At 47.8% G+C, this 14971-nt stretch overlaps 1 protein-coding gene across 1 annotated transcript in view; it reads left to right on the top strand.

Moving 5' to 3' along the window:
* The window catches only part of LOC144504316 (thrombospondin-2-like), a 67062-nt gene that overhangs the window by 19675 nt on the left and 32416 nt on the right, over positions 1-14971 (top strand). Inside the window, exons 5-7 of the mRNA XM_078229466.1 lie at positions 6129-6325; positions 6491-6631; positions 13452-13545. Of these exons, the coding sequence (XP_078085592.1) occupies positions 6129-6325; positions 6491-6631; positions 13452-13545 (432 nt within the window). The remainder of the gene's footprint in view (positions 1-6128; positions 6326-6490; positions 6632-13451; positions 13546-14971) is intronic.

Raw genomic sequence — 14971 nt, 5'->3', positions numbered from 1 at the left:
ACCTTTCTGCCCAATATCCCAGACTTGTCTCATCCCATTGGGCCTCCTCCTTGGCACTGGTTGTAATCCGGGCAGGCCCCCGCTCTATGCCCTTGGTGCTGCCAGCACTGCTGGATCCTTGCTGGCCAATGGCGGAGGTGGGAGTGCTACCAGCTGAGCCTCAGCTGTCAGACATGATGCAGCATGGGGCCGGCGGGGTGGCACAGTGGTTGGCACTGCTGTCTTACAGCTCCAGGGACCTGGGTTTGATTCCTGGCTTGGGTCGCTGTCTGTGCGGAGTCTGCATATTATCCCTGTGGATTTTCTCCGGGTGTTCTGGTTTCCTCCCACAGTCCAAAGATGCAGTAAGTAGTCTCACAACATCAGGTTAAAGTCCAACAGGTTTATTTGGTAGCACGAGCTTTCGGAGCGTTGCCCCTTCATCAGGTCAGTCCAAAGATATGCAGGTTAGGTGCATTGGCCATGCTAAATTGCCCCTTAATGTCCTGGGATATGTAGGTTAGAGGATTAGCGGGTAAATATGTAGGGTTACAGGCCTAGGTGAGATTGTTGTTGGTGCAGACTCGATGGGCTGAATGGCCTCCTTCTGCACTGTAGGGTTTCTATGATTCCATGACACAGGGCCAGATGATAATCCAGCTTTAGGCCCTTCCACGTTGGTGCCAGTGCCACGTTTGCATTGCCATGTCTAGGTGCGGGGGGGCATTATTTAGCCAGCTGCAGATCTGCAGGAGAGAAGAACCCGTTGTCAGTAACTGTTGCGAGTTGCTGTGGTTTTACACGCGGCCTGTAGCTCGATGCTGGAGGATCCTGTTGCAAACATCCCACACACGCCAGTGTGACAGTGGCTTCTCACCCAATCAACCGAATCTCTAAGTCTACTTCCAACTCCAGGCTGGAGGCCAATTCCCCAGTAATAATAACGAAACAATAAATAATATCAATCCTGAAGGGACTCGACAGGGTGGATGTTTCCCGTGTGGGAGAGACTGGGGCCGGGATTTACTGACCTCAGAGAGACATGTCTCACTGTGGTGGATGTGGTAGGCCATAAGATGTAGGAACAGAAGTAGACTATTCGGCCCACCATGTCTGCTCCTTATCCCCATAACCCTATATTCCCTCACTGATTTATTGTGTACAATTCTGGTCGCCACACTACCAGAAGGATGGAGATGCTTTGGAGTGGGTACAGAAGAGGTTTACCAGGATGTTGCTTGGTCTGGAGGGTATTAGCTATGAGTAGAGGTTGGATAAACTCAGTTTGTTCTCAGTGGAACGGCGGAGGTTAAGGGCGACCTGTTAGATGTTTACAAGATTGAGTGGCAAGGACAGAGTGGATCGTCAGATGCTCGTTCCTAGGGTAGAAAAGTCAATTACTGGGGGATATAGGTTTAAGGTGCATGGGGAAAAGTTTAGAGGAGATGTGCGAGGCACGTATTTTACACAGAGGGTGGTGAATGTCTGGAACGCGCTGCCCGGGGAGGTGGTGGGAGCGGGTACAATAGCGGCATTTAAGGGGCATCTAGACGAATACATGAATAGGACAGGAATGGAAGGATACGGACTCCGTAAGTGCATACGGTTTTAGTTTAGGCAGGTATCATGATCGGCGCAGGCTTGGAGGGCCGAAGGGCCGGTTCCTGTGCTGTAATGTTCTTTGTTCTTTGTTTTGTTGATTATAAACCCGTCTATCTCAACCTTGAACATTTAACGACCCAACCTCCACAGGCCTCTGCGGTAAAGAATTCCATGGATTCACTTCCCTCTGAGGGAAGAAATTCCTCCTCATCTCTGCCTTAAATGGGCGACCCCCTTACTCTGAGCTTCTGCCCCCTGGACCCAGACTCTCCCACAAAGATGGTGGGCTATTCAAACTTCCATTCACTTCAGTGGGACTGGAAGTTCCTGCCAGGAGGAGGAGCTGGAAGATTCCAGCCTGGAACCAGGGCTTTCCCATTTAAGATAGAGGTGAGAAGGATTTTTTTCTCTCAGAGGGTTGTGAATCTTTGGAATTCTCTTCCTCAGGGAGAGGTGGAGACTGGATCATTGAATATTTTTAAGACAGAGGTAAATGGATTCTCCCCTAACAAGGGGGTCAAAGGTTGTTAGGGGTAGGCGGAAATATGGGGTTGAGACCGCAGTCAGATCAGCCATGATCTATTTGAATGACGGAGCAAGTTTGAGGGACCGAATGGCCTACCCCTGCCCCAAATTCGTAGGTCAACAATTTTTAGACTTTGTCTACTTACATCATCAACTCAGCAGATGTGGTTCATTAACCATTGGGATAATGGATTTACGCTGTGCTACATACTTTCTCATTTAGCTTGCTTAAATTGGCTCCATAATATATGGAGAACGGAGCGAATCAGCAAGTTTACAATCACACAACAGTTATATCATCCTTCAGAAGATAAATAAAGAGAGAAAAAACAGACTTGCATTCACATCAGACCTTTCGCAAGTTCAAAACTTCCCAAAAACACTTTAGGGCCAGTGAAGTGCTTTATTGCAGTGCAGTCACTGTTGTGAAGTAGGAAACATGGCTGCCCAATTGGCGCACAGCAAGATCCCATAAGCAGCTGTGTGAGGATGAGCAGGTAATCAATTCTTTGGTGATGTAGGATGAGGGATAAATGTTGGGTCAAGGGTCATAGAGTCATAGAGGTTTACAGCATGGAAACAGGCCCTTCGGCCCAACTTGTCCATGCTGCCCTTTTTTAAAAAACCCCTAAGCTAGTCCCAATTGCCCACATTTGGCCCATATCCCTCTATACCCATCGTACCCATGTAACTGTCTAAACACTTTTTAAAAGACAAAATTGTACCCGCCTCTACTACTACCTCTGGCAGCTCGTTCCAGACACTCACCACCAGGGAGGTGGTCAAGAAACCAGGGAGAACTCTGCTGTTCTTAGCTGAATAGTGTGCTGGAATCTTCTACGTCTACCTGGGGAGCAGACAGGAGCTCGGTTTAGCCTCATAACTGAAAGGCAGTACCTTGGACAGGGCAGCACCTTGTCAGTCGCTCATTGGGAGTGAATGAACTTGAGGGTAGATGGAATGGAGAGAAGAGACTGAGATTGTACAAGAGAGAGAAGCCGGAATTTTATCGCCCTGCCATGGGAATCGGAGCGGACTGTGGAAAGGTCCGCTGACCTCGAGCGGGATTTTATGGTTTTGGGACGAGAGAGGCAGTAAAATGCCGCCCAGAGAGAAAGATGGATGTCATAGTGGGTGAACCTGGTACTTTCTTGTGGGGAATGGATCGAATGCCCATATCTGATGTATTTTTATATCTCGTGGTTTCATTTGTGTCCTGGTGTGGAAGTGACTCAAAAATAATAAACGTAGCAAAATAACAATCATCACACGTGAAGAATTTGGGTGGTTTTCCTTCCCGCCGAGGGGGCTCAGTGGCAGTAATGTAATATTCTGTCAGCGGCAGTATTTCAGATTTAGCAAAGGGACTGAAGTGTCGAAAGAATGGTGTTGTGTTGAGTTTCCAACCATTGGCAGCGCTGCAGTCTTCACATCTGGGCTGCGCTCCCGTAAAAGCATCTGCCATCGTTTTTCCATCATCGTTACACTCTCCAGTCCTCAGTGTGATTCCTTTGGATGCACGTTGACTCCGGAATCTGTTCCCTAATGATTCGACTCCTAATGCGAGAATTTTATTTGTGAAGTTGGCCGCTTTGACGGCCAGTGAGACTGTCGCCACAGATTGATCCTGCTGAACCCATTAAAATCCTGCTGATTCAGTCCTCGAACATGTTCTGTTAAAGTAATCGCCTAGCAACTGGAAGGAAAACACCAACAAGTTTGCTGGGCGTCCATTTTGAGGAGTTTTATGGTTCAGGTCAGAAACTCCGTAGTGTTCAATGGAGCCCGCCTGAACCATTAGTTTTGCATCTTGAATTTGGCTAGGGTAAGCATGATAGGTTTCACTTCAGGTATGATTCAAAAGACCCACGAGGGAGCTTTTATCAAACAAAGTTTATTTAAGAATATAGTTAACATGTATAGTAAGAAAATTAGCAAGAACTTTTATCCATTGCAAACAAGAAACAAAACAACCATTATAATATGTAACTCTTAATGGATATCTCTAATGTGTTCCAATTAAAAGCAAAAGCTATAGACAACAAAAAAAAACCCTTTTCACAGGTTTAACATAACAAAGATTAAAGCTCACTTGATGCTGGGATTGAGTTCCCATGGTTGAATGCTGATTTCAAATGATCTTGAAAGCTCAGAGCAGCTTGTAGTCTTCAGCTCCCCAAGATCCCCAAAATACAGCTTCTTTACTGCAGGATAGCAATAAGCTGTGCTTTCAGCGAACTGGTAAAACTTTCAAACTAAAAACAGAGAGAGAGAGACTTCTTTCACCTGTGCTTCTAATACTGCAGCCAAAACAAAACTAAAAACAACCCTTGTCACCTGACCGACACACCGTGTTTTTTCTCCTCCCACCAATGACATCACCTAAGGCTGTGAGCATGATTTTAAAAAAACCTTTCTTAAAGGGACACTAACATCACAGGAGTTAAAAAGAAATTGTTCTTGAGAGACGGCAGGACAAGCATTGCTCGTGCCGAGTTGCTCTTGAGAAGGTGAGCCACCTCCTTGAGCCATTCCAGTCCATTTGGTGGCAGTGCTGCATTCTGTGACAGTTGGGCGGCACAGTGGTTAGCACTGCTGCCTCACGACGCCAGGGACCCCGGTTCAATCCCAGCTTGGGTCACTGTCTCTATGGAGTTTGCACTTTCTCCTCGTGTCTGCGTGGGTTTCCTCCGGGTGCTCCGGTTTCCTCCCATACTCCAAAAGACGTGCTGGCTAGGTGGATTGGCCAAGGTAAATTGTCGCTTAGTGTCCAAAGATGTGCTGGTTAGGTGGATTGGCCATGCTAAATTGCCTTTCAGTGTCAGGGGGATTAGCAGGGTAAAAGCATGGGGTCACGTGGATGGGGCCTGGGTGGGATTGTTGTCGGTGCAGACTCAATGGGCCGAATGGCCTCTTTCTAAACTGCATGGAGTGTATGATCCTATGAACTGGTTGGTTAACGAGGCCATTTCAGAGTCAGTCATACACATCTCCATGTTGCCTGTGCTGGAGTGTTCCAGTGACACAGGGAGGCTGGATAGGCTGCGGTTGTTCCTCTTTGAGCAGAGAAGGCTGAGGGGTGACCTGATCGAGATGTACAAAATTATGAGGGACATGGATAGGATAGAAACTTCTCCCTGCACTAGAGGGTCCAGTAACCTGGGGGCTTAGAGTTAAGGTAAAGGGCAGGAGACCGAGAGGGGATTTGAGGAAAAACTGAAGATGTTGGGAATCTGGATCTCGCTGCCTGAAAGGGTGAAAGAGGCAGGAGCTGAACATTTAAGAAGCATTTAGATCAGCACTTGAAATGCCATAGCAAAAAAGGCTACGGACCAAGTGCTGGAAAATGGGATTCGAATAGATAGTGCCTGATGGCTGGCAGAGACACGATGGACCAAAGGGCCTCTGTGTTGTAAAACTCACGTCTAGGCCAAACCAGGTATGGACAGTAGATTTCCTTCCTATTACTGAACCAGAGATTTTTTTTAGAACAATCCTGTGGTTTAATGATCATTATTAATTAGATTGCTATAGATTCCCTATAGTGGCCATTTGGCTCATCAGGTCTGCACCAACTCTCCAAAGAAGCATCTTACCTCGGCCCACCACCCCCGCCCTAGCCCTGTAACCCTGCACATTTACCATCTTTGGACTGCGGGAGGAAACCGGAGCACCCGGAGGAGACCCATGCAGACACGGGGAGAATGTGCAGACTCTGCACAGACAGACAGTCACCCAAGGCCGGAATCGAACCTGGGTCCCTGCCGCTGTTAGGCAGCACTGCTAATAACTGTGCCACCGTGCCGCCCTATTACTAGTGCTTATTCCAAATCTGTTATTAACTGAATTCAAATTAGCTCAGTTGTCATGGTGGGATTTGAACTCCTGTCACCAGAACGTGAATCCAGGCCTCTGTATTACTGGGTGGTAACGTTTTGCACTAAGTTACTGTCACAGCCTCCGTGCCAAGTTTTAGTGCAACACGTGGTGACTGTTCTGTTGTTTCATTTCCTGTGGCACAGACGAGATAGTGAACAGCAAAGAAAGCCAAGAGTTTGCCGGTGTCAGCCCTGCCATCAAGAGTGATTTCATCGGCCAGAAGACCAACAAGGTTGTGGATTTCTGCGACCACTCCTGCAGCGATATCGGTGAGATGTTCAAGGAGCTGCACGGACTAAGGGTTCTAGTCAGCAACCTGGCCGTCGGATTGGCCCAAGTGGTACGTGTAAACAGCGCCTTAATCTTTCCATTTCTGCGCCGCGCTGTTGGCAAAGGGAGAATCAAACACCGAGGAACGTAATTTGAAGCATAGTGTCCCGAAATGTAAATGCTCCGTTTCGAAGATTTAATAATGCTGCTGTATCCGGAAAATCTTCTTTTGCAGACAAAGGAAAATGCGATCATGCACGATTCGCTGGACGACATTATAAAGAGGACGCCACCAGGCCAGTGCTGGCACAGTGGCCGCCTCTTTGACAACCAGGAGGAGTGGACAGTGGACAGCTGTACCAAATGCACCTGTCAGGTGAGTGCGTGGTCCACAGGGTTCGCCCTGACTTTCTAATTCATTCTGTGCAAACAATTAGATTGTTGATAGTTTATTTACTCGTGTCACAAGTAGGCTTACATTAACACTGCAATGAAGTTACTGTGAAAATCCCCTAGTCACCACGCTCCGGTGCCTGTTCGGGTACACTGAAGGAGAATTTAGCATGGCCAAAATACCTAACCAGCGCGTCTTTCAACTGTGGGAGGAAACCTGAGCAGCCGGAGGAAACCCACGCAGACACGGGGAGAACATGTGGACTCTACACAGACAATGACCCAAGCTGGGAATCGAACCCCAGTCCCTGGCGTTGTGAGACAGCAGCGCTCACCACTGTGCCACCGTGCCACCCCTACTAGGTGGGGAAGTTGGAGGCAAAGGAAGTGGGGTTAGGGATGGGAGCGGATCGAGGAAAGAAAATGGGGAGGCAACGGCCCAGTGGTATTATCGCTAGACTATTAATCCAGCAACTCAGCTAATGTTCTCGGGACCCGGGTTTGAATTCAATAAAAAATATCTGCAATTAAGAATCTACTGATGACCATGAAACCATTGTCAGTTGATGGAAAAACCCATCTGGTTCACTAATGTCCTTTAGGGAAGGAAATCTGCTGTCCTTACCTGGTCTGGCTTATATGTGACTCCAGAGCCACAGCAATGTGGTTGAGTCTGAACAAGGGCAACCAGGGATGGGCAATAAACGCTGGCCAGCCAGTGACGCCCATGTCCCACAAATGAATAAAAAAATATAGAGACCAGCAGGACTCATATTATTCCGAGTGTGGTCAAAAGTTCGTTACTAGTTCAACACAACCTCTTTGCTTTCCAATTCTGTCCCTACATGAATAAACCCTGATGTTTTGTTTGCCTTTTTATGGCCTTGTTAACCTGATTCGCCACTTTTAATGATTTGTGTATCTACACACACATTCCTCTGCCCCTGTAGGCCATTTAGACACTTGTTGTCTCATAAACATTCAGCCTCTTTATTCCTTCTTCCAGTGCCTGCAGTTTTGTTGGTGCACTGTGACAAGAGATTCCTGTACCCTCTCCACTCTGTGAGATTCCTGTGTCTTGCTCTGTCTGTCCTCTGGTGTCTTTCTCCTCTGTGAAGCTGTGAAGTTCTGAATAACACCGCAACCCACCCCCCCCCCCCCCCCCCCCCCCGCCCGCCTCCATGTATGAGTAAATCAAATTGGGTTTCTTTTCACACAAAGTATGACCATAATAGTGAAGACAACCCTGGTAGCCTGTGAAGCAGACAAAAATTCACCTTAAATGCAATTGCATAGGTATTTGTACAATGCTAAAATGAAGTGATTGGGAATGGTCAATAAAATGGTATTATTTGAGCCAGATGTCTATGTCCAAATGCAGAAGACCGGGGCAATATTCAACTTGGCTGGTAGTTGGCACACAAGTACCAAGCAATGACCATCTCCAAGAAGAGAGGATCTAACGATCATCCCTTACATCCAATGGCGTTACCATCATTGAATCCCCCAACTAGCAACATCCTGAGGTTACCATTGACCAGAAACTGAACTGGACTAGCCAAATAAACACTATGGCTACAAGGGGAGGTCAGAGGCTCGGAATCCTGACTCTCCAAAGCCTGTCCACCATCTACAAGGCACAAGTCAGGAGTGTGATGGAAAACTCTCCACTTGCCTGGACAGGTGCAGCTCCAACAACACTCAAGAAGCTCGACACCATCCAGGACAAAGCCCCAATTGATTGGCACCACATCCACAAAAAGGTGCAGTTTAGGTGGATTGGCCGTGCTAAATTGACCCTAGTGTCAGGGGGATTAGCAGGGTAAATAAGTGGGGTTACAGGAATAGGGCCTGGGTGGGATTGTGATTGGTGCAGACTCGATGGGTCAAATGGCCTCCTTCTGCACTGTAGGGATTCCATGATCTCTATGATCTACTCCCTCCAACGTACAGAGGCAGCAGTTTGTACCATCCGCAAAATGCATCCTGGGCACTTTCCACTTGCCTTTCTCCTCTTCAGTTTGAGAAATCTTGTTAAACTTGTATCGAACCCTGGCTGGTACTGTGAACAGTTCTGGAGCCCAGAGCATTGAAAGGATTCAAAGGCACCAAGAATCCCTAGGGATGATACCAGAACTGAGAGAATATACTTACTAAAAAGAGGCATGGAACAGACTCTAACGTTTTCTTTAAGGTCTCCAGGATAAGGAAGAGTTTTGATAGATGGACATAGATGACTTCTTGCCAGTTGTGAGGGGCAGACCAGAACTAGGAGCCATAAATCAACCAATAAATTCAGAAGACTCTTTATCCTGAGAGTGATAAAAATGTGTAACTTGTCGAAGAGTAGTTGAGGTGAATAGCATGGATACATTTAAGGGGAAGCTGGATAAACACATAAGGGGGGAAGGGAATGTGAGGATATGCTGGGAGGGTTAACTGGAGGATTGACAGGAGGTTTATGTGGAACATAAACACTGGTTTAGGTCAGCTCTGACGAAGGGTCATCCAGACTCGAAACGTTGGCTCTGTTCTCCCCCCACAGATGCTGTCAGACCTGCTGAGATTTTCCAGCACTCTCTGTTTTGGTTTCAGATTCCAGCACCTGCAGTGTTTTGCTGTTAACCGGTAGAGGTTGGCTGCGCTGACTGGCCTGTTTCTGTGCTGTGTGCAATGATATTTGGATCCTCTCTCTCTCTCTCTCCCTGAATGACTTTTCTTCTGCTTTCTACCCAGGCCTGGTTTCCTACACATGTTTCACGCTCGGTTATAAACTCAATAAATGAGCAATAATTGGTTGCATCTGAAGCGTCGGCCGGAGTTTTGAAGCTTCTCTGGGAAGCAGGGAAGCACAGTGGAGAGTCAGTGTAGTACACACACCATCAACTCCCTGGCCCCAGATAAAAAAACCACACCAAAGAGTGAATGATGACTTTTAAAATCAGATTTGTAACAGATGGAATTGAGGCCTGTGAAAGGTTTCAATCACCATGGTTCTAATCAGTCTTCTCCAGAGAGTTCTGGCAGAGGCCGCCTCTCGACTGACTGTGTGTTTAATCATTCCTGGGGCGGATATCGAAACGCATCTGTTCCTCAGTGTCCTCGGCTAATATTTATCCTTCAATCCGACAGAGGATCTGGTCATTTATCTCATTGAAGGTTGTGGAAGCTTGCTGTGCACGGATTGGTTGCCATGACAACGCTTCAAAGCCAGATTTCATGGACCAAAGCCCTGTGGGGGCAGTTTGAGGTTATGAAAGGCGGGTTCTCAGTGCAGTTCTTTCTTCCTCTCTTCTTAGCCCCCTGTGCATTGAGGCCTGCTCTGCAGTACGGACAAGACCCTCCACCCCTGTGGAGCTGATAGACTTCATCTGTTCTTACTTGCCGTCTCGTAACTAAAAGATCAGTGCCAGAAGTGGCGGTAAGCTGCTCTTCTGTGGTTCCATCCACAAGATTGGCGGCCAGCCAGAGTGAGTGCTGATACTTTCCCAGCCCACGTATGTGAACGAAAGCTGAAGGCATGTGGAAGCATAGAATCATTCAAAGTTACAGCAGTAACTTTTGGCCCACAGTGCCTGTGCTGGCCCTTTGAAAGAGCTATCCAATTAATCCACTTCCTCCGAGAATCATAGAATCCCTACAGTGCAGAAGGGGGCCATTGGGCCCATTGAGTCTGCACTGACCACAATCCCACCCAGGTCCTATTCCCGTAACCCCACATATTTACTTTGCTAATCCCCCTGACACTAAGGTCAATTTAGCATGGCCAATCAACCTGACCCACACATGTTTGGACTCTGGAAGCAAACCGGAGCACCCGGAGGAAGCCCTCGCAGACAGTGAGCCGAGGCTGGAATTGAACCCGGGTCCCTGGTGCTGTGAGGCAGCAGTACTAACCACTGTGCCACCGTGCCGCCCCAGGTTATTTTCCCCTATAGCCCTACACATTTTTCCTTTTAAAGCATTTCTCAATGCTTAATAGTGTCATTTTGAATACAGAGTGTTCTTATAAGCCTTTTCTCCAATGTAATTATTTTACTGGTGTCTGCTGAGAGTTCTGAGCATGTGCGGGTTTTTGGGGATGTTTCAGTCTGCAAGAGTGTTCTGCAAGCGAGACCTGTTTTACTAGTGCTCCTGTTTTCATAGTTGTCACTGTTATTGCTGTTCTGCTAAGTTACTGTTATTGTTAAACTTTGTGATCGTGCGTTACCAAACTCAAACTCCCTTTTTAACAGTTACTCTTGAATCTGCTTCTACCCACCTTTCAGAGAGTTTCAGATCCGAGCAACTCACTACATAAGAAAACTTATTTTCATATTTCTCTCTCTCTCTCTGCGTAATCTCTTTGCAAGTGGGAAACCAGTGCTGTTTTTCTATTTTAAAATGTCCCCCGTTTGACTGAACAGCAAGCACATGGAAGAGCACTGACATTCGGCCCTCAGGGTTCATATCGCTGTTTACCATCACTGATTGCAAATAACCTCAATCATATTTTTGCCTGCCATCTTGCCACAAGTGGCTCATCCAGAGAGCAAAGTAAACCAACTCTGTAATGGATTCCCGGTCCACTGGGCTCCTGTCCTCTCTCTCTAAGCCTTCACCGGACAGAGCCTTGAGTGCAGTGTCATCCTGTGGCATGGCCCCTCCAGCTCCGCTGTCCTCTCCCTGTTCCTAATGTGCAGGACTACAGGGGGAAATAATTTGGGGCGGCACGGTAGCACTGCTTCACAGTGCCAGGGACCTGGGTTCGATTCCTGGCTTGGGTCACTGTCTGTGCGGAGTTTGCACATTCTCCCCGTGTCTGCGTGGGTTTCCTCTGGGTGCTCCGGTTTCCTCCCACAATCCAAAGATGTGCGGGTTAGATGCATTGGCTGTGCTAAATTGCCCCTTAGTGTCAAGGGGATTAGCAGGGTAAATACATGGGTTACTGGAATAGGGTCTGGGTGGGTAGGGACTCGATGGGCCGAATGGCCTCCTTCTGCACTGTAGGGATTCTATGATTCTAGGAGGAAGTAGGATTAATTGGGTAGCTCTTTCAAACAGGAAGAAATCTAAATCAATTTTGCTGCCCACATTAAGCTGAGATTCAGTCTATCTGACTTGTATCAGACCGGTCTTCACCCCTGAGCTGACAGTACTGTCACTATTCTATGACTAGGTGTTCAACCTGGAGATTTTTAATTGTACAAACAGTTTCTCAGCAATCCAGAACTTGAGGTCTGCTGAAAAAGGAGACACGCTGTTGAAGCTTTTTGTCTTGCACTCATCAGATCAGATTCACAAAAAAATCAAATTTTCCCTCGAAATTTGGTATTCTTGCATTTGTCCCGATGAGTGCAAGATGAAAAACTTTGACAGCATGTCTCCTTTTTCAATTATTGGTGGTCTCAATATTCAGGCCAAATGCTATGCCTTTGGAATTGCTACCTGGGGACATAAGAGACATTAGACCATTCTCACCATGCATTGCCAGTCTGCTTAGCCTGAAAGATGGGCATAAATTAGGGCAAATATTTGGGTCCCAAGAGAAGTGCCAAATTCACCGAGTCTAATTCCTCTTTGGGTAAGTTAGTGAAATCTTCCAATTCCTCCTGCTGTCAGTCACACATATTTGGGAACACATGTTTGAGAATGGGGGAAGCTTTGCAATTTTTAATGCGTCGCATTCCAACACCACAAAAAACTCTTTCAAAGAAGCAGATAATATGTAGCAGATCTCAGCAGGGCTAAATCTGAGACTGAGAAAAAAAATACTCAAACAACTGCAATAAAACATCAGGAAAATGATCTTGTTCCCTGCTGGCTCTGAAAATCTGGCGGTAATTTGAGGAGAGATTCTGAGCAAACGCAGGAAACCAGAATATGAGGCTGTGTACTTCGGGGTGGGGACAGTTTAATGGACAGAGAAGGTAATTAGGATGGAGAGATTGATGGGCAGCCATTGACAGGTGGCACGGTAGCACAGTGGTTAGCACTGCTGCCTCACAGCGCCAGGGACATGGGTTTGATTCCCGGCTTGGGGTCAGCGTCTGTGCGGAGTTTGCACGTTCCCCCGTGTTTGAGTGGGTTTCCTCCGGGTGCTCCGGGTACCTGTTCAGATACACCGAGGGAGAATTTAGCACGGCCAGTGCACCTAACCAGCACGTCTTTAGGACTGTGGGAGGAAACCGGAGCACTTGGAGGAAACCCACGCAGATACGGGGATAACGTGCAGGCTCCACACAGACGGTGACCCAAGCCGGGAATTGAACCCAGGTCCCTGGCACTGAGGCAGCTGTGCTAAACACTGTGCCACCGTGCCGTCCCTAACCTAGAGTGTATTCTAACATCGAGTACATAGGGGAGAAGGAGAGGAGAGGGTGCAGAATATAGTGTTGCAGTCACAGATAGGGTGTAGAGAACCCAGATCCCTGGCGCTGTGATGCACCAATGCTAACCACCATGCTGCCCATGTTGCTTTTTGCTTTTATCTGAGGCCGTGAGGGGTGTGTTTTAAACCAGAATAGGAATTTAAAATCGAGTCCAATGTTAGGTCAGCGGGCACATGATAGGAGACGGGGAGCTGGATTGAGTTAAGATCAGATGGAAACATGAAGTGCTTTGCTCAAGTAACGTCACAAAATGCAAAACTGTGTTAAACCCTACACTGCGGTTCCACAGCCAGAGAATGGTGGCCTCCAACACCATTCGAAGCTTTGCAATGACAATGTTCAGAGACTCACATTCGGTATTGAAGTATTTCTCAAACTTCCATTGACCGAAGGTCGTTCTCATTTTCTCCTCCCCCTCCTCACCCCTCGCAGGATTTCAGCATCATCTGTCGCCGGATTACCTGCCCACCGGTCTCATGTGCCAATCCCTCGTTCATCGAAGGGGAATGCTGCCCTTCCTGTCTCCGTAAGTACGCGCTCGAAAAGATTTGCACTTTCAAGCTGTGTTGCCTTGTCTCATGTGGGGAACCGAAGCAACAGCCTCGGTCTGGGGTGAGGGGGGGGTGTGGCGGGCGGGGGGAGGGGGAGTGGAGGTGGGGGGGGGGGGGGGTGGAGGGGGGGGGGGGGGGGGGGGGAGGGGGGAGGAAACTGCCAGTGCAGTCTTACCAGAGAGCCACCCAGTGAGGTGACCTTGCGAGGTATGTCCTTAAATCCTCCGCACTGGCAGGCGGACAAAACTAACCCCATGGCAACGGGATCAAAGAGCATGTGCGTTACCCCCCAGTGTCCTGATCAATACTCATCCCCCAATCACCATCATTAAAATAAATGATCTGATCATTATTCTGTGCAAGAACTTCCCGCACTCTGTGAGGAAATTTTAACTTTGACATTTATTGCGTTAAAAGTTCATGTTCCAAATTACAACGCATGTACATCTTGAGAAATGTTGCTCTGCCCTTGTTCTGATTATGCTCTTGTTATCGATTTTGAAGTCTTTAAAAGGAGTATGTTTCCATTGCAGCAATGGAAAGTGTTGGGTGGGGTGGGGGGGGTGTTTTTTGGGGGGGAGTCAGTGGAGGTCATTCGGGATCAGTGGAGAATGTTGCTGCGTTGGCAGTTTGAGAGGTTTTGAATTTCTAAGCACTGTATTTGAGCCAGGCCGAGGGCCAGGGAGAGCTGGTTACGCCTGCAGCCTTCCCTGTGTTTCATCAACTCGTGAATCACATAGAACCAGACAGGAAACAGCTGGAAGGAACTCGGAGAGAAGATGGGGAGAGGAGCCTGAATAAGGAATGAAATGGAGCAGTGAATAGAGAAACAGAAAGGCTGGGAAAGAGAGAAGCTTCCTGTCTCCATAATTTGAGATTGCACATCCTTTAGTGGCACCTTTTCCCCAAAAACCTTTTTTCCCGCCCCTCCATCACTTTCTGATTCCACCTGATACATCTTCAGTCATCGATTTGGGATGGTTGGGGCTGTCTCCATGGTGAGTCCAGAAAACAGGATAGACTGCGGCAGTCAAGAGTTGGGCCACTGAAGGCCAGCACGGTGGCACAATGGTTAGCACTGCTGCCTCACAGCGCCAGGAACTCAGGTTCAATACCGGCCTCGGGTGACTGTGTGGAGTTTGCACATTCTCCCCGTGTCTGCGTGGGTTTCCTCCGGGTGCTCCGGTTTCCTCCCTCAGTCCAAAGATGTGCAGGTTAGGTGGATTGGCCATGCTAAATTGCCTCTTAGTTTCAGGGGATTAGCAGGGTAAATACATGGGGTTACAGGGATAGGACTTGGGTGGGATTGTTGTCGGTGCAGACTCGATGGGCTGAATGGCCTCCTTCTGCACTGTAGGGATTCTAGATTTTATGAATTACTGTGATAGGTTTGTTTAGTAA

The sequence above is a fragment of the Mustelus asterias genome, chromosome 15 (genome assembly GCF_964213995.1).
Source record: "Mustelus asterias chromosome 15, sMusAst1.hap1.1, whole genome shotgun sequence".
In the NCBI taxonomy this organism is placed as follows: domain Eukaryota; kingdom Metazoa; phylum Chordata; class Chondrichthyes; order Carcharhiniformes; family Triakidae; genus Mustelus; species Mustelus asterias.
Note: the sequence above shows the minus strand (reverse complement) of the source record. Positions and strands in the feature narration are given on the sequence as shown.